Source organism: Pleurodeles waltl, chromosome 12, assembly GCF_031143425.1.
Source record: "Pleurodeles waltl isolate 20211129_DDA chromosome 12, aPleWal1.hap1.20221129, whole genome shotgun sequence".
Classification (NCBI taxonomy): Eukaryota; Metazoa; Chordata; class Amphibia; order Caudata; family Salamandridae; genus Pleurodeles; species Pleurodeles waltl.
In genome coordinates this window covers 687,387,604-687,413,547 of record NC_090451.1, presented here as the reverse complement: position 1 = coordinate 687,413,547, position 25,944 = coordinate 687,387,604, and the positions used below count along the sequence as shown (strand labels likewise).

General features: G+C 42.7%; 2 protein-coding genes across 2 annotated transcripts in view; one reads left to right on the top strand and one right to left on the bottom strand.

Annotated features, from left to right (window-relative positions):
- Positions 1-18,883, top strand: part of LOC138268751 (rhodopsin kinase GRK1-like) — an 84,747-nt gene extending 65,864 nt beyond the window's left edge. Inside the window, exons 3-8 of the mRNA XM_069218739.1 lie at positions 7,153-7,280; positions 10,134-10,291; positions 10,489-10,572; positions 11,598-11,722; positions 13,115-13,316; positions 15,839-18,883. Coding sequence (XP_069074840.1) covers positions 7,153-7,280; positions 10,134-10,291; positions 10,489-10,572; positions 11,598-11,722; positions 13,115-13,316; positions 15,839-16,131 — 990 coding nt within the window. The 3' untranslated portion in view covers positions 16,132-18,883. The remainder of the gene's footprint in view (positions 1-7,152; positions 7,281-10,133; positions 10,292-10,488; positions 10,573-11,597; positions 11,723-13,114; positions 13,317-15,838) is intronic.
- A 3,360-nt stretch (positions 18,884-22,243) lies between these two features.
- The window catches only part of LOC138268750 (sex hormone-binding globulin-like), a 69,852-nt gene continuing 66,151 nt past the window's right edge, over positions 22,244-25,944 (bottom strand). Inside the window, exon 8 of the mRNA XM_069218738.1 lies at positions 22,244-24,570. Coding sequence (XP_069074839.1) covers positions 24,413-24,570 — 158 coding nt within the window. The 3' untranslated portion in view covers positions 22,244-24,412. The remainder of the gene's footprint in view (positions 24,571-25,944) is intronic.

The window sequence follows — 25,944 nt, the reverse complement described above, 5'->3', positions numbered from 1 at the left end:
TTTGCCACGCGCTCCCCCAGGGACGTGACCTCCCCACGCAGATCCTTCAGCTCTTGAGAGATGTCCCTCCGAAGGTCTTGCAGATCTCTCCGAAGCAAATCAAACAAGGAGGTAAGAAAGCCTTTCATAACTGGGGCCTCACCATCCTCCTCCGCCTCCCCACGTTCCACAGGAGGCCGCATCACAGCCGACCCCTCAGCCGACCTATCCTGTGCCGGGTGGGACCTGGTCAACATTTCCCTCACTGACTGGTCCCGTTTTGGTTTGGAGGACGCCATGAGAGGTCCAGTGCTGCACCAGATTAATGTTATGCCCAGTCGCAGTCCCACTGCCCTCACTGAAGGTCCTTCGTTATGTGAGCGAGTCTCGGTCACCAATGTTCTCCTCTAGCTATCCTCCACTGATCAAGGCAGTAATACTATGGTCCTCACTCCGTCGCACTCCAGCCAGCACCACGGGTATTCACCATACTCAGGCTCTCTCCGGGACCATCTACTCCTCACGTGCCCCGTCCCGTCCTGGGCAAACCACTGCGGGCCGGTTGCACCGCCGACCAAGGGGCCCCATTTCCTGAGCCACACCAGGCTCCTCCACCAGGGACCGGAGGCAGGCTGGCCGCACTCCCCGCCGCCCGGCCTCTTGCCAGGAGTCCTTCTCTGCCGCCAGGGCAGAAAACAAAGCTGGCCACTCCAGCCTTCGTAGGCCCCACTCACCGGGCACCTCCCGGGACCCGGCTCCAGGCGCGAGGCTCCCCTTACCTCCTCTGCCACCTGGGCCCCGCGCAGGACGTCTGTGCCCCGGCGGGCCACTCCCAGCGCCGCGACCGCTGGGCCACACCACGCAGCCTACCCACCGCGTTCCGCTCTCGCCATCAGCAGGCGCGAGCCAAGGCCGAGAGGCGCAACGCCGCGGTCCTCCGCACCTGCGGGCGCCCCGGATACCCTCCTCGGGGTTCCCTCAGTCTCCTGTCGCCCTTCTCCAAGCCGGGGGGGTCCGGGATATGGCAATCCTGGGTTGCCAGCTTATGTTGGGGCCCGGGCGGCAGAGCTCGCGGATACGCGTCTGCTCACGCCGCCATCTTGGCCACCAAAAGCTGTCCTTTAATAGGGCATTCATTTTGGAATGGTTGTAGAGTACCTTGAGGATCTTGTCTTTCTCTGAACAGTTGTATAGACATTGAACATTGTGTGAAATTAGGGTTTCCCATATTTCTATGGTTGATTGTTAACATGAACTAGGCTTCCCGTGAAGTATATGGTATAGGGTCAATGTTGCACATAACACATGCGTGCCACACCTAAGGGAGTTATTTGTATCTATGATGGCATTAATGATGCTTCATAATATTCTGAGCTATTTTGTACTTATTTTCAGGCCTATAATTTATAGAGTAATGTGTAAAAAAAGAAGCTTGGGTGATGTCATCAATGATGCAATTTGAGATGCAGGGGTGTGGAATTTATTAAAATATCTACTTGTCCAGTGGACAGGTTGCTTCTCAAATCTACTTGTCCTGTAAAAAGATCTACTTGTCCCTTTGGTGCCATGTAGTGTGGCGACAAATTATGGCAGCAATCTCATTATGTAAGTGCTCTGATAATAGCCTCTCTGATTATGCCAGGGCTACTACCATAGTAGGGCTTGAATACTTGCAGTTTCAATCCCTACTGTAGCAATTTCCTTATTTTGCCACCTTTCTGCAGATCTGCATACTGGGGCTGTAGGAAGCAGTAAGCAATAGTTCTAGGGCTGGAATGCCTTTGAGTCTGCAAACCTACTAACCTGCATGTTTTAAAGATTTTTACCAGCTTCTCTCTAATATTTTCCCATAATAAGAAAGGTTGGACATTTACTCCTGACAATGGCAGAATCAGAACTTCTTCCAGGGTTGGGAAGAAAGTGGCTGGAGGGAAAATGAACTTGCAAATGCTCAATAGATTTTTACATGAGCAAATCTACACATCGTATTTACCCATGCTAAAATACAGTTCACAAATATTTTGTAGGGGTACGACATATACCATGGGTGCACTTTTGTGACTTTCTTTAAGAATTTGGGGCCACATGTAGGTAGGTTCAGATTTGCGACCTGCAAATTGCGAGTCGCTAATCCGAATGTAGGATGGTGTCCCTGACACCATCTGTGATTCGCAAGGGCTTCGCAAATGCCCACCTCATGAATAATCATGAGGTGGGTCGCAATTTGCGACCCCTTCGCGAATGGCGGCCCTCACAGGGATGGTGGCCTGCTGGAGACAGCAGACCACCATGTCTGTGACTGCTTTTCAATAAAGCAGTTTTTTTTTTTGTAATGCAGCACGTTTTCCTTAAAGGAAAACGAGATGCATAACAAAAATGAAATGTGAAAAAATGTTTACAGAGACATTCACAATGGGGAAGGGGTCCCATGGGGATCCCTTCCCTTTTGCGAAAGTGTTAGCACCCATTTGAAATGGGTGCAAACTGCGATTGGTTTGCGCCCGCGGTCACAAAACAATCCTACATTGCACTGCGAGTCGCAATTAGGAAGGGAACACCCCTTACTAATTGCGAGTCGCAAACCCGTTTTGCGATTCGATAACCAGGTTACCGAATCGCAAAACTGGGTTTGTGCATCGCAGTGTGCTTTTTGCATGTCGCAACAGCGAAAGTCGCTGTTTGCGACATGCAAAAAGCTACCTACATGTGGGTCTTGGTTCCTAATTAGGTCTGGTGTTAACAAAGACATTTTGTTTTTATTAAACTTCTATTTCTCCCTCTTTCGGCCGGCTTTACTGTGAATGATCGCATTCTGCTCTTCCACAAGGAGCATATTGCCACACAAAGTAGTTTTGTTCAGTGTCAGGAACTACAGTGGCAATCAGTGACGTAACTAAACTGGAGGGTGCCCCTTTGTAAAGAACATGGAGGAGCCCCCTCTCCAGACTCACTCAGGGCAGGTGCTGTGCTGAAGGGGCCCCCTGGAGGGCGGCTGCGGGGCCTTTGTTATGCCGCTGGTGTGCTTTTAGAGAGTTCAAAAACTTTTGGGGGGGGGGGTTGCCAGTGTTTGTTACAATGTTGAGGGCCTGGTAGCTCCCACAACAATAAAGTGTTACAAAAGCCATGTCAAAACAAGACACGCATTGATGAAACTAAAAGACTTATAAAAATATGTCAGATCAGTTGGCTTTGTCAGTGTTTGTTTATTTTCATGCTTCCCATAATCGTGTTGAAAACGGTTACACTGATTTTCCATTAGAAATATTTTTGGGAAATACTAGCATGCATCAACACATTTTACTAAATGACACTTCATTTGCATATAATCAGAGAGCATTCTGGGAGCATTATACTTAGCCTTATAGCCTAAACTTTTCAAACATGTGTATACACGTTTTTTTTTTTTTGTACTGGAACCAACGTCAGTAGTGAAGTGTGACCTTAAAACATTTATTTACAGCACTCACCCTAATAATGAAGGCTTTCAAATAATGAACCATAAATACAAGTTCGAACAGCATTATCTTTTGGTAACACATTACCTCAACTGCAGAGAGTTCCACTCTCTGTAATCAGGCAGCCAAAGGGTTTGTGCTGCAGGGGGTTGGGCCTACTTGTCCCAAGGACAAAGTATACATAAAAACTTGTTGCCCTTGACCCCAAACAAGATGTCCGGGCGATAGGAATCCCACATCCCTGTGAGATGTCATAAATGATGTCAAATAATATGCCATGTGTGATGTAATATGTGAGGGGATAAGCAGTGCATGGCTGGGACACAAGTTATAGCTAGCTCTGCTAAGTATAACTGGTGTTTTTTTGAGTTCCCATAAGGTTACTTTAACCTTTATTTTTTTTCCCAGATAATTGCAAAAGTATTTTTTTCTCTTAAACAAAACAGGTCTTTTTTTTATTACACCTAACTATAATGTTACCTTAACCTTTTATTTCAGTGAATTCCTAGTTTTTATTAATGTACACTAATAGTTTATTACCAATCGTAAAGCCAATCCCGAGGGTTCCTGGGGCCATTAAAGTCTCAGACGCATCTCTCTTCCCTTTTTTGAACATGTTGACCCCCTGGGGTGGGGGTCCCCAGGGCCTAAAATGGCTAGAAAAGGACAGCCACGCATCCCCCCCTCCTTATGGTCTGCAGCCCCGGGGTGGGCTCCCCTGGACCTATAACTGAAGAATGTGGTCCATTTTATTGAGGATTTTTGTCCACAGGTCACACAAATTGTGTATTTGATGGGCCCTAAGGGGTGGACAAGATATGTCTACATTGCCCCTTATCTTATTTATGTATTATTTTGCTTCAGGACAGGGAACTCTAGGCCCTGATTCAGATATTGGCAGACTGATCCACCAAAATCTAAATTCCATTATATTGTGGGATTTAGATTTTGGCAGCTGTAGTACCCCATCCGGCAATATCTAAATCAGGCCCGAAGTCTCAAAGTCCTGTAATGGCTGCCAGCAAATTTTTTCTCATATTGCTGACAGAGAATTACAACGTTTGCTCCTGCGGGAGTCTCACTTTTGCAGGATGAAGATGGCCAAAGGGGGGGGAAAAAAAGCTCGCTGTGACAATCCGAGTCCTCTAACTTTAAATTGGCACTCCCGCAAGATGCTTGCAAGCCTCTTGTGTACCCAACTGTCCAGATATACAATTAAGTTTAAACCTTAATTTCTCAAAAACTACTGAACGGATTTACACCAAATTACAAAATACACAACCTGTGGACCAAGGCCTAGCTTCCTGCCAAATGTGGTATCATTCCGTTCAGTAGTTTCTGGGGGAGCGCTTCCTAAATAAGTGCATGGGATATGCATGGGGATTTTGCATTTTTTTGCCCCCCCTCCCTTTTTCCTCAGCCTCCACTTGACAGATCACCCCGAAACTTTCTATTCAAAAACTAGTCAAAAAGAAGCACCTATTTGGAAAGGTTTGTGAAGACTCGTCAAACGGGGCCAAAGGTATTAGCAACACTAAAAATAGTAGTAGGGGTAATGCTGATGTGGTGGTAATGGTTGTAGTTGTGTTAGTAGTGGTAGGAATTGTGGTAATGGTAGTGGTGCCTGTAATGGCTCTCACAGCTGGATTTCTCTTACCCTCCTAAAACCCACTACCCTGTAACTTGTTTTCAATATGCCACTTAAAATGTTGAAATCTTTTTATAACTGAGCCCGAGTAATAGAGAGTGGTTCTTTAGCACACCCCAATCTACAGGGTCAACTTTTGTTTTATATATATATATCACGGTGTTTTTAACATAATTGAAGATTGCAAAAGTATTATGGGGTGGGGGGTTCATACATTAACCCCCGTGGTGCAGTAGAGTCTTCTAGCTCCTCTTGCCCAAGATTGGGGAGGGCGGGGGGGCAATGGGTGGTTTAGTACTTCTTCCCTACACCTTGTCAAAGGGTCAGGGAAGTGTGCCACTCATGCTTTGTTTCTTGCTCAGGGACCCTCCCTCATCCCAACCAAGGCGGGACGTGACGCATGCCCCCCTTGCTGTGCACAAGGATGGTATCTAAAAAAACACAGTGAGGTGTGGGTGATGTGACACCCACCCCTGTGCCCTACCTGCAGATAAGACGCAGCGGTGGATGGTACCTGATCTGATCCACTGTGGCTTTCAGCAATGTGCTGGACGTGAAAGAGCCCATTGCTGAGACCTTCTCCAAATTGGAAATGTAATGGTGCCAGCCTCTTCACCTAGTACCCACATGCGGAAGGGTGTGGGGAGGCAGGGGTGGAGTTGACAGATGACCACTCCTGCATGGCCTGACACATTGTGTGTGCCAGGGAGGAGTGAGGCAGCTGCTAACTGTGGCAAGGTGAGGGTGGAGTGAAGTATTTTCCCCGCTATGCTGTGTGCAAGATGAGGTGGGTTCCTCCACCCTTGGCAAAGGTAAGCGGTGGCAGCCAATGCTTACTTTGAGCTGGTGGATGTGGTGGGTTCCTCCACCCTTGGAAAAGGTAAGCGGTGGAAGCCAATGCTTAATTTGAGCTGGTGGATGTGGTGGGTTCCTCCACCCTTGGAAAAGGTAAGCGGTGTCAGCCAATGCTTAATTTGAGCTGGTGGATGCAGATGCTGAACACCGGCACTCACTATTGGGGACTGGCAATTATTTTTCCTCAACCAAAAAAGCAAGAGAATAAATATAAGTGGGAAAGGGGGAGGAAAATAAAGACGGTAAAACAGTGGCAAAGGGAGAAATACGGGATGAAAACTAACCTGTAAGAGTGGGAAGAAGAGGCAGGGGATGTCTTATGGGGGGATTAAAGAGCTAAAAGTGGAAACAAGACATGCAGTCTTGGCAAGTGGCACCCAGACCGCCGATAGTGCCCAGTAATGTAACAACGATGCCATGGGCCCTGGTGCTAGCAAGAAAATGGCCTCTTTGGCTGCTGTTGGGTAGATGAATACAGCAGTTAACCGCTTAGGGCCCTGTTGCATGTCTGTCTATCTATCTCTTCATCTTTCCCCAAGAGGCGGGAGGGAAGTCTCCCACTGAACCCCCTTATGTGGTGGGACGGGGAGGACTGATGCACCAAACCTGCCTCTCCTCACACAAGGGCAAGGAAAACACCACTCCTCACTACCCTAGGGCTAGCAACTCCCACACCCCTGCCTAGCCCACACAAGGCCCCAGGCCATGGATGAGTGGACTGTCTGTCTTTCCTGTAGTAGTTGTGTATCCTGCATGGCATTAAACAATGCCTGAACAAGCTTGATGTCAGGTACCTTCTTATAGTCATATATGTGTTGTAAGTAACATGCATGCTCCCTCATACACAAACATACCCGCTATCAGCGGTCAGTGTCAATGTTTTCTGGGACTCTGCTCCAGGCCTGCAGGCTATTTAGACAGCATTGACACACCGTAGGTCTAGATGCTTGACCGTATGGTTGGTGTGCATCATGCAAAAATCATGGACCGTGCTTTAGGGTCAAGTGCCTTGAAACCTTCATACACCATGCATACACTATGAGATGATGTTATTGCTTTGATATCTGAGGCACGGTCTTAGAGGTGAGTCGGGTACCACGGTGCTCTGTAACGCTGTGTTTGATGCTAATGGAGCCCTGAGCACCCTGTAATCTACACAATCCTACCCCTTCTGAGCGGAGTTTGTGACACCTCTCTGGTTCGTCTTGGTCGCAGGGTGCCATCGTGGAGAAGAGGATCCTGGCCAAGGTTCACAGCCGCTTCATCGTCCTGCTGGCCTACGCCTTCCAAACCAAGACAGACCTTTGCCTTGTCATGACCATCATGAACGGAGGGGACCTCAGGTATGGGACCCTGCCAGGATACTGTTTTCCATGAAAGTGCTAATGGAGAGGAGTACTGAACTACCTTTGTGCCTATTCCTGTAGGTCCTCTGACCTCCTTTCAGGTCGGATCGTTTTACTCCCATGCTCACTTGAAGCCATTCTCTAAAATATGCAAGACTCCTCCTCTCATCCTTTTTACTGGTGGACCGGTGGTATTATAGGAGAACATCTTCCCTACTGTGGAGGTTTGCTTGTTAAAGGAGGCAGATTGCAGCTCCATTCCCTCTAGGGCTCATATGCTAATATTCCATGCAGGATTTTTTATCATTATATCTAGGGGTGACCCCTTGCCCTGCCTAAGAAATGTCTTGTTCTGAATGCTAGACATGTTATCTCCTCTCTGCTAGGTCATTCTTTCCATTTCTTTGTCAGATTATACCAGAAAGAGCTCACATCGCATTCTCTAAAATCATGTTCCATTTGATGAACTGTGAAGTCCTGGTTCAGTCCCTTGGTTTGGAATTTTCTCATGTAGAATAAGTTCTAGTCACTGACTGAAGTTGAATAAAGTAGTGAGGATAGTTTTTATATTTAGGACTCCTTTCCCTGTCTGCTTTGGAACTGGCTCCTACCCACTTCCTTGCAAATGTAATCTTTACATTGGCCATTGTTCTAGCTAAAGATCATCAAAGACCATCAAACATCAGTTCACTAAAGTGCCAGCCGGAGTCAATCAAGTGCCCTTTGACTCTCTCGTTGACAACATCACAGGATGTGACGTCACATGACCTTTGATTCTGCACCCAATGATATTACAGCAAGAGTTGCCCTGTTACTTTTTAATTTGATGGCATCACATGACGTTGACTTTTCTAAGACTGAAAGATATTTATAAATAAATAGTAATTACATAACTGGCAGTCGTTGGTCCAAATAAGTGGACAGACTCATCAAATCTTACTTAGTTTGGAGCCATTTTATTTTTCCATTAGCTGCTCTCAGTTGTATATTTCCATTCCCTCATTTTGAGACTAAACGTACTGGCCGCAAAAACATACATAACTTGAGGAGTTCTAACAAGTGAGGTAACATATGGCCCTTGGGACATGGTAACTTGGAGGCTGCTTGCTAAATTCCACTGAAATGTATCTGGTGCATTACATGAGAGACTAAGGGCCAGATGTAGGAAAAAAGCAAATTGCGACTTGCAATTTGCGAGTCTGTGCGACTCGCAAATTGCAAGTCGCAATTTGCTATGCAGAAAGGTGTCTCAGACATCTTCTGCAACTCGCAATGGGGTCGCAAAGACCCACCTCATTAATATTAATGAGGTGGGTCGCAGTTTGTGACCCCATTGCGAGTATGGGCACTCACGGGGATGGTGGCCTGCTGGAGTCAGCAGACCACCATGTCCGTGACTGCTTTTTAATAAAGCAGTTTTTTTTTTCCATCTGCAGCCCGTTTTCCTTAAAGGAAAACGAGCTGCATTTGGAAAAAAAAAAACGAAACCTTTAGTTTCGGGTTTTTTCAGGGCAGGCAGTGGTCCATTGGACCACTGCCTGCTCTGAATTTATTTTTATTTTTTTCCGGTCACAAAGGGGAAGGGGTCCCATGGGGACCCCTTCCCGTTTGCGACTGGGTTACCATCCACTTCAAGTGGATGGTAACTGCAATTTCATTTGCGACTGCTTTCGCAGTCGCAAATGAAATTGAATAGCATTGCGAGTCGCAAATAGGAAGGGAACACCCCTTCCTATTTTGCGAGTCGGAAATGCATTTTGCGAGTCGGATCCGACTCGCAAAATGCATTTCTGCATAGCAGAGGGGCTTTTGCGCCTCACAAACGGCATTTTTTGCCGTTTGCGACTCTCAAACCCTTTGCTACATCTGGCCCTAGATGGATAAAGTAAAAACATGAGAGAAACTTATTGTAATGGCTTATTAAAATTTGCAAGTATCAAGCAATACAAAGGCATAATAGCAGACCATAACTCGCAAAAATCTCGAAATTGCAGGCACTGCCACCACAAGACCCAAGGTTGCAATGTACTATGGGTACATTGCGAGTTGCAATTGTTTTTGCGACTCGCAACATATACGTTATGACTTCATTCATTAGGGAAGGAGGAGTGAAATTAGGTTTGTGTTACTAATAATCACATGAATCAGTGGTTTGTGGCTGCAAACAATTGATTGGATACTGACAGTGAAAAGAGTGTTATCCATTCTCAAAGAAGAAGCTGCCTCAATAATATTCGTTAGTTAGATTTTTTGTGAATTTCTCAAAAGTCTGTTTTGCATTGCAACAAATTATTAAGTCTATCTCAGTACAAAATAAGGGTCTGATTAACAAAGAGTTTCCACAGTCGTGGAAGAGGCTCTGCACTTGTGGCTAAATCTCTGCCTGGCACGCTGCACTGTGCGCCATGTGGAGATTCCGCCACGAGTGCGGAGACTTTGTGAATCAGGCCCTCCAACTAGATTTGCAAACATATCACTGTGAAAAGCAGTGACTGCTTTGTTGACACAAGACCTAGTACATCAAACCATAGTCCAGTATGTGTATACTGCCAGTTCTTTACATTGGGTTTTTCTAGTCCAGTTACAGCAATAAGAACAAATTAAAATTTCACTTGTCACAGGTCTATCAAAGTTTTCAGTTTACATAAAGCCACTTTTACAACTTAAAAAAAGTTCAGAAATGTATTGATTTATACGCAGGGGAAACTAGGAAGAGGTGGGGAGCATGGGAGTGTCCACTCTTAATGACACTTAGAGGTATATGCTGGAAAGCAGTTTGATGTGCTTAGCCCTGAACTATGTTTCTACTTTTCCGCTAAGTACTGTCTCGATACCTTATCACAACTCTAGGTTCCACATCTATGATGTGGACTTGCAGAATCCTGGTTTCTCTGAGGAGAGGGCTGCTTTCTATACTGCTCAGATCATCTGTGGACTGGAGCATCTCCACCAGAACCGCATCATATATCGGGACTTGAAACCGGAGAACGTTTTACTGGACGATGCAGGTGAGAGACGGATGTAACACTCCTCTGCTACCTGGCCCTTCCCTGTGTATAACAGAGAACAATTGAATGTAGGACAAAAGCTTGAAAGGCTGTTGTTCATGAATGTGGTTATTATTTATTGAAAAGGCAGAATCCTCAGTCATGAACATTTGATGTAGCTCCTTGGATGCTCTGATGAAAGTTGTCCTTCTCTATAGGGCATGTCAGGCTCTCGGATATGGGGCTGGCGGTAGAACTTCAAGAAGGGCAGTCCAAGACAAAAGGCTATGCGGGAACACCTGGTGAGTCAATGCTGTGGATCTGTAATGGAAAGGATGTTTTCAAGAAATATCTTGACTAATTGTATTTCCTTTGGAAAAGTCTTGACCGGTGGAAAAGTCCTTCCGCAAGGGTTTGTCTGCTCTGAATTTACAATAAAAGGTTTCCTCTGCTTGTAAGTCACAGTGGAGTGGTAGTTTCCAGTTCTAAAATTAAAAATGAAAGCTCTTTCCTGGTCATAATTTCCAATTAGAATTTCTTTCCGGCTAAGAACTTCAAAGGAAAGGTTTTTTTTTTAGAATGCTCCATGGAGTTGGATTGCCTACTTTGAACTTCTAATGAAACTTTTACTTGCTATAAATTTCAAAAGGAATGCAAATATTGCCTAACATGATTTTCCTAGGGAAGGCTCTTGGTGTCTGGAAATTTCTACTCGAAGTTTTTTAGCAGAAAAAACTTGCCCGCTGCGAGTTTCCATTGGAAAGATCTTACCCTTATGAGTTTTCTATGGAAACTGGCGTGCCTGCAATGAGTTTGAGATCTTTCTTTTCCGAGTTCATCTGCTCACCTCGCTGTGATTGGAAATAGTGTTTTTTTTTCCATTGTCGTCAAAAGAATTGTAATTTGATTCTTAAAAGAAAAAAAAGTAATAATAAATAAACTGATATATTGGTTTGAATAATGAAACAGAGAGATCTGGAGAAAATCTCAGAAACCCCTTGTCCTATAGTGTTTAGAGGAATCGTTTCAATCCATGGGTCTTTTATTAGTTTTCATGATGTTGACTTCAAGGTCATCCGGCAAATATGTATTGTCTCATCGATGATGACCAGGTACATTATTGCAAAGTATCCTTGTGAATCCGGTGACCCTTCCACATACCTTCATGTCTATCTCTCTCCAGCACCCCTTTCCTTGCGTAAGCAAACGCGTCCTTTCCTGTGATTCCACGTGTTGTCTACCACATCCCTCACAGGGTCCCCTGGATTTTCAAGGGGCTTCCCTGTGGCCTACCAAACTTTTCTTTTTTACTTTTCACTCCTCGCAGGTTTCATGGCTCCAGAGTTACTGAAAGGGGATGAATATGACTGGTGTGTTGACTACTTCACACTTGGAGTGACTCTGTATGAAATGATTGCAGCGAAAGGCCCATTCCGGACTCGCGGAGAGAAGGTGGGTAGAAATGGGAACTTTTGTTTTTTTTGTATTTTATGATTCAGAAGAGCATGAAACAGGTCCAAGAAGATGCTGGAGCAAGGTACTCACTATCAGTGGCCCTCAGCTAGGATTCATTTCTACATTAAAATGTGTAAATAGCACATCACTCCCGTCAGCTGACTAACATTACTTATACACAAGAACAGTATCAATAATTGTTAAACCAACCCCGTTTAACTCCATCCCCTTGCACCTGACCCTTTCTACTGCTTCTCTAAGCAGGGTGAAGAGTTCCAAAAACTACGTTAGCTCCGCCAGCGGAGCAGAGCTCCCCACACACCCCTAATAATTTGCAATCATTGGGTATTTTGTGTACCATATATTAGAAACTCGTAGGAAAATTACATAAATCCAGTGTATACAAATTTAATCTTGTTGAAAGGTGGAGCAATAACACTTTACCACGGGTTAGCATGGGTAAAGTGCACAGAGTTCTATGCAGGAAAAATAAGGTTTCAGCAAAAAGGTGAAAACAAATTCCTGGGTGAACCTGCAAAAAGGGCAAATTTCCAAAACAAACCATGCAAATTTTGGTGTATGAGGGTGCAAACTTGGCTCCTGTTAGCACACCTTGTGTCTATGTATAAGGGAAGAATTGTCACAAATTCTGTTAGAAAAGACATAATTCACTCCAACACATTTTCTGCAAGCGATACTCCCCCTCCAAAACTAGTGTTCCTGGTGGTATACAACACTCTTTATGGCCTTTAGGAAGCAAAAGGACTTTTGAAATTCATAGGAACTGAAAGGAATTCCTTTTGCCAAGGGCATAGGTATACATTATCTAATTGTTACCTTGAGGCTGGAAAGCGAGGGACTAATTTACAAGACTGAATTTATGGATTGTTTTTCAGGGGTCAGCAGGCCTCACCCGATGCTGCACTCTTAAACCTAAAGTGGACTGGCATCATACTGAAAGACTGCCCATAACTATTTGAGGGAGAATAATCCCTGTGGAACAGGTAGGAAAACACTTTTAGGGTCACCACGTCCCCACCAACAGTTTCAAGCTCAGCTGGAGTGAGCCCTTGAGTTGGTATCTAGGTGGTCCTCAATTGTTAGTACCACTGGATGTTGTCAACAGGAGACCTTCACAACACAAAATGAAAAAAATAAGCAGGGTAAGACTAGTGTGATGTACACCGATGGATTAACATCGCCACACATTGTCCCTCACTCTCTCCACGCTGGGTTTCTAGCATCTGTGCTTCAGGCCTGATATCCTCAAGCCAGAATACATGTATAAGATTATCTCAGGCTGGGAATCTGCAAAGCTAGATGGAGCGCCATATTGTGTTTTCCTTGACCTTATTCCTAGTATTTTGCCTCATCTCTCCCTCCTGGCAGGTGGAGAACAAGGAAGTCACCCGGCGCATTCTGCACGACCCTGCCACCTACTCTGAGAAATTCAGTGTTTGCCTCAAGGCCCTGTGTGAGGGCCTTTTAATGAAGGACCCCTTGAAAAGGCTTGGCTTCAAGAATGACAACTGCTCAGAGCTGAAACAGCAGCCATGGTTTAAAAAGATGAATTGGGGCCGACTTGAAGGAGGTAACTAAAGATTTCCCACTCTGGCTTTTGTTTTCTATATTTACAGCCCTTGAGGACCAAAATCTTGCCAAGATCTGCTTTTGGGCACTCTGTCTAGGCTTCTCAAAACCTATTGATCTGGCTTATATAGGCACTGTCACTACTACAAATATCAATATTGTATGTTTTGTAATGTTAATAGTCCTAGTAGGTACCTAGTGCAGAACAAAAAACTTGAATAATCGGTGGTAGTACTGAGGCGTGTAGATGGCCTTATCTTGCAGTACCTCAACCAGTAATTCTGATGGGCATATACTGCGTTGCAACAATGAGCATCTTGGATGGTACACTGGGGCATATTCAATTACACTTTGATAGGAGGATTCGGTTCTTGAGGTGTGCCACTTATCTGCAGAACTATTACCTTATTGTGTGGTAGAATAAAGGACACATTTTATAGTAAACCATTGGGTATTTTCTGTAGTAAAACACTGGATACATTCTTTCATACAACATAGAACTTTTCCTTTGGTATAAGACTGGACACATTCCGTTGCAACACTGGACACACTCTAACATAAATTAATTAAATTAATGTAAATAATTAAAAATATAAATAAATATTTAATGAGAAAATATTTAAAAAGTACATATTTTTAATTAAATTATAATATGTCTTAATCTTTTTTGCGTTTTAAAAATGTACTTAATAGTAAATTGTAATGTGATTTAATAAAGTGTAAATCATTTAATTACAAATATAGTTAATACTACTATAGCATTTTATTCTTTTCTTTCTACAAATTTGAATGCATTTATTTAAAAAAAATGTGCATTGATATTTTAGTAAAAATGCATGGTAAAGTATAGGCAAAAGTTCCCTATACTTTATCATAGGGAGATCTCCAGACTGGTGGTGGTGATATTTGCATGGAAAAATACAGGGAGAAGTAAAAAGGTTTTCAATTTGGAAAACGTTTGCAAAAATATTTTATGTATTTATTGTAAATGTGGAACTGGAGACTAACAAAAACTTTTGCACCATTAGCTACATTTCAAATTAAAAATGAACTTATTAAAATTAGACAAAATGACATTAAAATATTTTTGCTAAGGTTACATTTAAAAAATAAATTCCCACCTAATTAAAAAAAAAATGCATTATTTATTAAAAGTGATGCACAGAATGAATTTAGAGTAATTAACTTACATTTATTAACATTTGCTATATTAATTTTTAAATGCAAAACATTGTTAAATATTTTATAATTAATTTAAAACATTTACTATTTTGATATTGTTTTGTAATATTAAATTATATGTATTTAAATTGTTAACTATTTGAAATAATTTAATTTAAATTAAAATTATTTCCTCGGTGGTTTACATTTGAAGGAGAGGATGATCAACATAGGTGATCAGATGTTGATGGAGAGTGGTGTGGTGTATATGTTGAAAAGGGGGGCATTTGAGGGCGATCCCTGTGGAACTCGGCATATCAATTTTTTGGTCTCTGATGTGAAAGATGGCAGTCTGACCATTTGGGCTCTTCCCGTGAGGAAGACCGATTTGAGCATGGATCCTTGTAAGCCAGTCTTCTGTTGAGAGAGACAGCACCGAGAGATCTAGCGGAACAAGGGCTGCTGTTTCTCCTTGGTGCTGAAAGATTTAGATGTTTTCGGTGGCTGCGATTTGTGCTGTTTCGGTGGTGTGGTTCTTTCTGAAACCTGACTGAGTGTTGTCTAGAAGATGCTGAATTTCAAGTTGTGAGTTGCCTGTTGATGGCCTTCTCAATCACTTTGGCTGGATAGTGGGAGCAAGGAAATTGGTTGGATGTTGCTCAGTTGATTAGGGTTGGCTGTGTGCTTTTTGCAGATGGCATTGATTTCTGCAAGTTTCCATTCATCTTGGAAAGTGGCGGACATGATGGAGGTGTTGATGATGTAGGTCATGGTGGTACTGATTGGTCATGTTCCCAGTTGTAGATGTGTTTAGGTCTGTGGTGGCCCCAAATGGATGGTCCGCATAATTTCTGCTATGTCGTTTCTGGTGAGGGTTGACCATTTGGTCAGGTGGCCGTCATAGTTGGTGATGGGTGGGACTTATTACTGTTTTTAGTAATAACTTCCACTTCTAAGTTAGGCTCCACATTCTTTTTCAGGTTGTGGAGACATGCAAGTTTACAGTAGCTTTACTCTTGCATTCTACAAATAACCAAAAGTAGTAAAGTTCCTCAAACATGTAAGAGTACATTTACATATGTAAATTACTTATAACTTTTGTAAATAGTCTTTAGTGCACTGGACACATTCTGTAGAACAAAAGTGCTCATATTCTGTGTAGAATGATGTGCTTGTAATATATTTGCAGCGCAATAATGAGGTTATTCTGGACCATACTGAGTGAGTTTTTTTTTTTTTTTTGTAGTATAATCTCTGGTGTATGTGTCTGGTGTATGGTTCTGTGTTGTGTGTAGAGAGAGAGAGAACTTTAAAGTTTTATTGGCTTAATGCTGCTTCTCACCTTCCTTATCTGATTCCAAGGTCTCCTGGATCCACCGTTTGTTCCAGATGCTAGAACTGTCTATGCCAAGGACATTGATGACGTGGGAGCCTTCTCCACCATCAAGGGTGTAGTGATTGATGAGGCTGACAAGGAGTTCTATGCAGAGTTTGCTTCAGGGAATATGCCCATCCCCTGGCAAGAAGAGATGATTGAGACAGGGGTGTTTGGGGAGCTAAACACCTGGGGAGCAAAGGGGTCCATTCCCAAAGATCTGTGTAGAGGCTCTAACTCAGGGAACAGTAATACATCTGGGACTTGCGTCCTCTTCTGAACTTTCTGGGTGAAGCACCATTCGCAATTATCTGACACAGAGGGACTCACCTGGATGTCCCATCACCCTTGACTCAAGGGGGCAAATGGGATGCAACCACTGAACCAAACAGTAACAGGGGGGCCTGTCCATATTTTACAGCTGACACGGCTGGAGATTGTCCATTGGTTAATTTGGGGTGAAGATGTTACCAATGCTTCAGTTATGCCCTACTTGAACTTTTTTATGGCCAGAAATATACAGCAACATTTCCAGAAGAAGGAGCCAGGAAATAGGTAAAGTGTTCCAGAGATTATAATTTATTCAAAATATCATTTGGAGCTTTGGAGTTTCAGAAGTATTCATTAGTGGCTGAATAGAATTGTTTGATGTTGACCTTCTCCAAGAATCCTTCATTCCATACTCTTCAGCAAGAACTGTTACATACATTCAACTAGCTGCTCTGCCTTCCCGTTTGCTCTCGGACAAGACCAAAGGAAGTCATAAGGCATTGGTCTCCATCTTTCTACAGATTGAATTTATGTGTGACATAAATTTTGCCAAGAAAATGTCATCATTTTTACATTCTGCAGAATGTTGCTTCTGCTTAGAAATGTTAGTGTCTTCAATGGAAGTGAGAATTTCATTTGCGTATGTGATTTCATAAGTTAATGAATGTGTTCATGGATAAGGGGCTGACAATGTCTTTTTTTAAATACTTTTATTGAAGGTTTTTGTCAAACAATTGGTAAAGGTATACATCGTAAATCCAGTAAGTGTACAAGATAATGCAACCCTGTCTCTGTGTTTAAAGAGCGTTCATTTGTATTATGGGATGATTTCCAGGGCTGGACTACATTATAGATGCAATATCAATCAATAAATATCACCGAATGAATGCAAATAAGGTAGTGCCACAAGAGAAGGGAGAGAGGATAACAGAATCTGCATCAAGCTATGTCAAACAGTGACATACGTAACCATACATTCTACACCTACATATAAACTATCCGTTAGTGATAGCAGGGGTGTGAGGTCCTTGAGCCCTACAAGATGCGGAGAGGTTCGAGATATTGAGGTCACACCGGAGTGTGATGATGGACTTCTTCACCATCTTGGGACATGGAGAGATGAAGGTCCAGAATGAGGCTCCACTCTGTTAGTGCGTGAAGGTATGTGGCTCCTGCTGTTTCTGGATTCTGTTCTAGGAACTGGACTCCCTGTTTTTCTAGGCTACAGTACTGGTGGGCGCTAGAGAGGTGGAATTTGAGTCCCCACGGTTCATTGTATTTGGGTCCCCGAGACCGATGAGAAAATACGAGTTGTAACAAAAAAATACCTTAGTGTAAATTACTTTAGCGCCAGTTAGTTGGTGTGTTTTGGCAGTCGATTATGACCTCTGTGGTACGTGTTGGAGAATAACATAGGCATACTTTTTTTTATTTTTTTTTACCCATTTTACCCCTCTACTAACCTCAATTTGTGATCAGTTCCTAAATAGAGCAAAGTTTGGTCATAAATGCTACATGCACTCATTTTAGCATTGACTCATCTGTATAAATGATCCTGTTTGCAATGAGTCCCTAGGCCATCTAGCCTCCGTATTAGTGTAAGATGAACTTACAGATGTCATGATCTATACTTAGTCTACAGGGGGAGATATCTGAGTCCCCTGTTGGTCATCACCTGTCTATGATGATGGCTAGTGTTTTAGGTTCCTTGCTTCTTTACCCTGAATGTATAAATGCCAGTGTCTTAAAGTCCACCTGTTCTAGTCTATGTAGATTCCATGGAAGGAAATTGAATATATTTGTGTCTAGCATGAGAAAGCTAGGTGTTAGACCCCCTGTTTTTCAAACCTCATTTTATAACGAAGCGGGGGGGGTTAATGCCTGGCTGGCCTAACCATTGTGTGTGGTTTCTGTGTGGGAGAATGTAGATTTTGAGTTTCTATATGATGGCAGGTGACCAAGCTTCATGTATCAAGAGTGCATGGAAGTTAAGTTTAGCTCCACTTTTTGTAGTACCTAAGTAAGGGGAGGCTGTATTGAACAATTGTTCTATTAGTCTTCCCTCATATGGAGAGGGGTGCTGGTAGAAGAGTTACCTCAGGTTGTCTTTTCATGTAAGCTACGGGGATAGGAAAGCTTCCTCAAGGTATCCTAGATGGTACATATGAATAGCAAGCGGACAGGGAAATTAAACTCAGGGTGTTTCCCACTCCAAAACGCAAGGGCGGCTGTAACATTAAACATCCAGCTATTCTGACTATGGTACATGCAGAGAGCAATGGGTGTTTAGATGAAGTAGTTAGCTGTGGGTATCTTTACTCTTCATGGGCTTGGCTGTTTTCTGTGGCATATGCAGGGCCACTGGAACTATGGAGAAGTGGGCTTCCAGGTAATGCAACAAAGTTGTCTAAATAATGTGGCAAAAAGACTCATTTTTCCTCCATTCAAGCTGACAGTGTCTTTTGTTGAAATCTGCAAATTATGCGGAACAGAGTGTATCATGCAGCACATGTTGTAAATCCATAGTTAGGTGGAAAACACAGAGAGTGCAGAATCGCATAATTCCAGTGGCCCTGTGCATATGCCTCCCTTTGTGGGTCATAACTGAAGTGGTAAACATCACAGCTTTTTGGAAGATGTTTTATGTTCATCTTATATCTTTTCTGTTATGTCTGGCAGGAGCAGAAAGTGAAAGTGAAATACCTTCCTACTCTGTTGCTGGGTTGTTGGCCACTGTGTGTATAAAATAAAGCTGTGTTTCAAAATGGCTGCTGTGGACAATTATGTTTTGGTGTCCAGGTCTCAAAGAACTTTAAGATTAAGGTTAAAACAGTTCCAAGATGAATCAAATAAACATCGTCATCTCATCTTTCGCTGCAACTGCTAGAAGTAGCATCTTATGGAGAAAAAATTGACCAAAAGAGCAGAGCTTGGAGGATTCCTTTCCAATAGTTGTGCAATACAAAATATGAGATATGGAAGCTCAAGGAAGTGTGAAGTTCAAAGCCACTGTGCTTCATTTGTTCTATTTTGGGCCTTACAACAAGATTAATAGACTTTTGATGGTGTCTTTTAAACGACCGCTGATTTAGATTTCTACAGAGGATTTCTAGGCTGGCAAGCGGTCATAATTCAAGCATGTGTATTTATGAAAGATCTAATGCTGAAGAATCATGTTCATCTTCAAAAGTATCAAAGTAACCTCACAGTATATTGGTCTCTACTGCACACCTGTGGTCCAGCCCTCCCTACTGCTTTTCTTCCCCATCTACTCAGGGGTCTTGTTTGGACTAACAGTAACTTAGCAATTCATCATTTGATGATATATCCTATATGGGGGCTTGGGCAGAAGTTGCCCATTGCAGGGTCGGGCAGGTGGGAGAGAACAGGGCATGCCTCTATCCATCTTGATAAAATTGGCAATTTCCATTAGGCTGGTCCTGAGGCATTTTGGAGACAATGGGACATGGTGAGTAATAGGCCAGAGATGTTACTGAACTTCTATGGTGGGATCCACAACATGTTGTGACATAGTAAATAATGTGATGACAGCTTGCTTGAAATGTGGGGGCAATTCACTTATAAAGCAAAAATGTTGGTAACCTACACTTAGGAAACTCTGCTAAGAAAAAGGATATCCTCCCCCTCGGTAGGAGGATATTAACCAATTTAGAGTTTGGAGCGACCTCATCTAGGACAAAGGTTATTTTCCCTGATATATCTCTCCTGCTAGATAAACTTCCAGGATCTTTCAGTGGAGAAGGGAGAACAAAGAGTGGACATGGGCATTGGTTTGGTGCCCGGGAGATAGTGCTGGGCCAGAGACCGGCAGTGACTGAGGACATATTGAAATAGGTATGCCTTTGCTAGTGTGGCAGCTATCACAAGCCTTTAGAGATATTGTACATTTACAGTAAACCGAGGTCTTAAGGCAGGAAAGACAGGCATCAACTTTAGGCTAACCAATGAGCTACTAATAAAATAATAAATGGCATCACATATGAAATCACCAACGACAGCAACTCTTCTATTGATGTCCATATCACAAGGTGTTTACAAATTTTTCATGAAGTGAGATTCTGTTGCCTCCTAACTCTGGTGCAACTTTATGCAAAGAATTATGATTTGGTCAATTAATTATAAAACCCACACTATCTCTGCTATATAATCAAGCATTCACTATGTATCACATGAACTAGTAAATTAGGGTAAGTACCAAGTTAGATTATCATAGACTATATAATTATTGCATACATACTCCCTCTGTATATCCTTAACATTTGTATTGGATCAGGCCCTCTGGACCAATGTCAATAATCTTGTGTTATAATACCCTAAGGGAGGTCGTAGAAATGTCCACTTCAGTGAGAAATCACCAGTTGCACAACATTCTAATACATTGTTCCAAAAATAATCTTTGTTGTCAGTGTAGGATTCATTCCATTCTTCATTAGTTACAAATCCCAAGAAACCAGAACACAATCAACACACATGTCAAGGAATGTCCTCTTTCACAAAGTCAACGTATCCTTATAGATCTTTCTAGTATATTCTGTATCAAAGTCAATTTCAAAAGATCAGTTTTACAACACAAATATAGTTTCCCCCGTTCAAATTGTATCAGGCCGCAGTAACAGATTTCTTCCTTCAGAATTCACCCCATTGTATTCTTTAGCCTTAAAAAAGACGACCTTCCTCGAAACCTGGCTTATTTCTGAACTGGTTTCTTGGATATTATGATTTTTGTTAATATACCATTGGGATCCTGGTGCAGAAGGAAATACGGCATGGACTACTGATCCCTTTTTAACCTACCATACGATTCTATATCCTTGTGTTACACCATGTCGGGTAAGTTTGCTCTGTTCATCTGAAGTCTGCTTCAGATGCAAGATGGTTTTCTTTTTTTCAGGAGGTACAGCTGATAACGTCCTATCTTGTTTTTCCTAAGGACATATTCTTTGAAGGGAAGATATGTGTCAAGGGTGAATGTTAGTAATTTGAAGGTTGTTAACTGCAAAGACTTATGAAATTACAAAGCAAGATCCCTGTGCATTTGCTGTCAGCTGGGAGGCCATGGAGGAGGACGGGTGAGGGCATCAATGGACATTTGGGATTGCCAGGCTTAAGTTTTTGGTTGTTTGGTGCTACTAGCAAACACAAGGAATTTGCTTATTGAATGTTTGAGCTTTAGTTAAATGCTTGACATCTAGTCCAGAATTAGCTCAAGGCAGGTTTAAAGTCATTGAAAATCTTGGCATGTGGAGATTTTGAGGGAGAGTTGAATTATCAGTATATTGATGTATCTTGATATTGTTATTAGAGGGTATGAATACGCTAGGGTTTCATGTAAAGGATGAAGATGCTGGAGGAGAGGCTGGAATCCTGGGATACTCTGACGATCGGGAATTTCTGGAATCTTGAAATTCCCATCTAGAAAAGTTGGTGGCCGTTGATGAGGTAAGACGAGAACCAATGCAGGACCATATCAGAAAAACCTGTGCCTTTTTCCAAGGTGTTGATCGGTGTTTGGTGGTCGACTGGGACAAAAGCAAATCAGGAGGAAGGGGTAAGTGTTGTTGAAAAGGAGGGTGCTGTTTACTACTTATGATGAACGCATCTTACATTATGACACCCCGGTCCACTGGATTTATTTGAACCTTATTCACTGCAAAGACTTATGAAATTACAAAGCAAGATCCCTGTGCAGGGGCACAGCAAATACTAAATATACATTTCCTGTCTTGCTTTTCCCTCTCTACATATGTTTATGTTTCATGTTAACTGCTCACCAATGGGTCTAGCAGCAAAACGTTTTGTGTGCACTGATTAAGATGGTCAGTCGGTGCCTTTGAGCTTTGTGGTCACGCTGAAGCGTGCTCATTTTTGTGGAGTCTTTTCATTCCTATACAGGTAGTAGAAGACAAGCCTTGCTGGATCATTTTGTAAGTAGAACACTTGCAGTATCTTTGCTTTTACATAAAGTAGAGTAGTAGTTTGTCTTTGTTTTTTCTGCAGCACAGCAAACCAGTGCGCAGCACCCGGAACACATAACCACAAAGCATCATGACAAGCTTGACTAAAAACTCAGCACAGTATCAACTAAAAACTTTTAGTAATTATATAGTTTTAATGATTTATTTGAAGTTCCAAACATATTTACATTTCTTGGTATTACACATTCCGTTTATTGATGGATTCATTTTTACTTGTACTTCCATTACTGACTTCTATCACAAACTTTTTTGGCTTAATAATTAATTAAGATTCTCGCAGACCACCCCCTAGGAGACACAGTACATATATATAAAGGTCTCTTATCTTGTTTTAGATACTTAAGGTGCACCCAGTGACAAGGCTCACAAAAGCTAAAACTGATCTCAGTTTGTTTTTGTTCCAATTCGTAGGGGATGTAGGTTTTTAACAGATTGGGTGGGACTGCCCCTTCCATGGTAGCCTAGGAAGCACAGAAGGGTTTTAAACAAAGCAATATGTATAATTCAGAGATTTGGCTCTCAACAGTAAACAAGTACAGCACAGATTAATAAACAACACTGAGAAGAGGATATCTTTACAGACAATGCATTGTTCTTTTTTCTTTGTACACACCTGTTAAGGTATTTAATGTTGCTATGCCAAAGTTACTAGACAGCCAACACATGCTTCGCCTTGTATGGCTAGGGGGCTTTTTTAATGCACCACTAAAATGTTTGAAGTGAAGAAACTGCTGCTTTTATTGTGTTCGTAAGGCTTCATAAGTCTCAATCCATGGTGGCCCTGAGGTGTTGTCGTTATGCAGTCTGCAGGGCTGAATTGCTTATGGTTGGTCTCTCTCTCTCTAATTACACTAAGGAATAAAATGATGTACTCCAAAGTTGAAAAGAGTAATTCCAAGGGTTATGATTAATGTTACCTTCCCATTCAGCACCTTTTATTTTGCTACTTGTATCATTATTGTGACAAGCTGTACAAGTTGACTGCTTCACCAGCTCTTCAAGCAGTTACTATACATATACACCCATCAGTACGTGAGACATTCCTGGCGATGTGAATATTGACCAGTTGAAGGTCAGACAAAAGCTACATCTATACACTGGCAACCATTTAATGCTGCCTGCCTACTCCCCACCAGAAAACTGCTTGGTGCAATTCCTTTATTTGTCCTTGTTGCTTTTGGAACCATCCAAGCTCCAAACAGCATGTGCTACTAGGGAGTAGAGTGGCTTTTGGAATAAAACACAGTGGTAATTCAGAATGTGCTAATACATTTTGTTATTTCACCATTCTAGCCACATTAGTCCTACAGTGGAGCTTTCCAATACTGTATATGTGTTGCCTTTGTTACTTCCCCAGGCCTAGTAAAAGTCTCTACCAGCGTCTATATCTCAGATTTCCCTGCTCCTTCATGCGCATACACCTGCTTTAACTTTTGATGAGAATGTTCTCCTCTTTGTCCCCAGAGGATCAAGATTTCTAAGGCAGAAGGGTTATTTCATAACTTGGGTTGCACTCTCTGCACATTGCTGGAGGCGATGACATTACTGCCCAAACTCCGGTCACTGTCCCGGGTTCAAAGAATAAACAACTGGGTTTGTTGGATCGGTTTGGGCCATCACCCCACAGAGAAGCCACTGGGATAGGGATTTAAAAACACATATACTACACTCCATCTGCCTAAGTAGATACCTGGATTTGTTTGGATTGCTAGAGTCCAGCTCTTTGCATTAATAAAATGAGAGCCAATAACTGCCCTGATATGGCTTCAAGGTAAAGAATTTGGGGGGCAGTAAAATGAGCTGAAGCGCCAACATCTAGCGTTGACTAGATAATGATGGTGAATGGTGGGGGCAATGCTTCTCTCCTACTAAAAGCACCATGAAAATACCTCCACAGTGCGAGAGTTATGTGACTTAGACCAACTTGGTGATCTGACAGATGTTCGTACGGTCATGCTTGTGAATAATATACTTGTGGATGCACTAAGTAGGTTGGAGGGTGGTTTATCAAGACTAGCCAGTCACTGAGTCTTCAACACCTTCATAGTGATAAAAATGAGGAACTAGTCAACCAGGAAGACTTGTCCTGCCTGGCTAGCTAATCAGAGGTGGTTGTGTTATGGGAGCCTTGGATGCTGATAGTCTGGAGATGTCAGTAGGTCCATGGCCTTCGGTGCAGGTGTACAAGTACCATCACATTGGCTAAGTTGATGCACATGGCTCAGTGTCAAGAGTGATCTTGGGAGATTTGCACAGGCGACATTCCTTGTACAATTTCTTCTGTCCTGAGGGTTGCTAGGCGGAGGGGGGATTCTGTGGGCAGCTGTGGGCCCAGATGCTGTCACTTTTGAAGAGAGCGTTGTCCATGTCCAACGGATGCCCTTGAACCATCACATCCCGCATGCAGCCTTCAAAGAACACCATGGGCTCAGGGTCATACTTCTCCAACTCCTCTGAAAAAGAAAGGACTGAGGTGAGCAACTAAGGGGGTAAAGGGGGCAGGAGGAGTAGAACTGGGCTACAAATACATTTCATTGTGAGAAAGTCTCTTTGAAAGTAAGATTCAGAAAAAGACAGGTTCACAGTACTATGTCACAGCAGTAATAAAGGACCAGGTAATTGGTCATTGCAATCTTCTATACAAATGATTTCAGAACCCGGTAACATCATGGTCATCTCCTTTCTGGGGTATTTATAGACTATTCTTCTCTATGAAGATTAAAGCATTCTCCTCCCAGAAGTTACAGCCTGATGCAATCTCACTGCTCTCGATTACCGATAGTGTTAAAGTAACTAACACTATATCGCTGCTCTCTGATGTCTGGAGTATTGTAGGAGACGGTACAACACTGTTGCTCTTTCCTGACTGTAGTTATATAGTCTTGTACTGTTTCTCTCTGCCGCAGTATAAAACTCTTCCTTCAGTAGTGTTATAGCTTGGTACTGTATCTATAGTGTGACAGAACCTAGCACGCTGTCGCTGCTCTCGGCAGAACACTTCCCTGTGTAGTATTATTGCCTGGTACTATCTCCGTAGTATTAAATAACATAGCAATCTGACACTGCTCTCTGCAGTAACATCAAACTCCTCTCTGTGTAGTATTATAGCCTGGTACTGTCTCTGTGGTGTTAGAGAACCTATCTCTCTGCTGCTGCACTCTGCAGTAATGTATAACTTTTCTCTCTGTAGTAATAGTCTGGTACTATCTATGTAGTATTATAAAACCTAGCATTATACTACTGCTCTCTGCAGTGATATAGAACTCTTCCCTCTGTAGTGCTATTGCCTGGTAGTATCTCTGTAATTGAAAGAACCTAGAACTCCATTGCTGCTCTCTGCAGTTATATATAACTCTTCCCTGGGTAGTATTGGAGCCCGGTATTATATCTGCAGTATTATAGATCCTAGCTCTCTCCAGTAATATACAACACTTACCGATGTAGTGTTATAGCCTGGTACTCTCTCTGTAGTGTGATAGAACCTCGCACTTTGCCCCTGCTCTCGGCAGTAATATAAAACTGTTCTCCCTGTAGTAATATAGCCTGGTACTATCTCTGTAATGTGATAGAACCTGGCACTCTACCATTGCTCTCGGACGTAATATAGAACTCTTCTTTCTGCCTGGTACCATCGCTGTAGTATTATAGAACCTCCGGCTCTGCCACTGCTCTCTACAGTAATAGAGAACTCTTCCCTCTGAAGTATTATGGCCTGATATTGCCTCTAGTGTTATAGAACCTAGCTCTCTGCTGCTGCTCTCTGCAGTAATATAGAAAACTTGTCCTTGTAGTGTCGTAGCCTGCTACTATCTCTATAGAGTGACAGA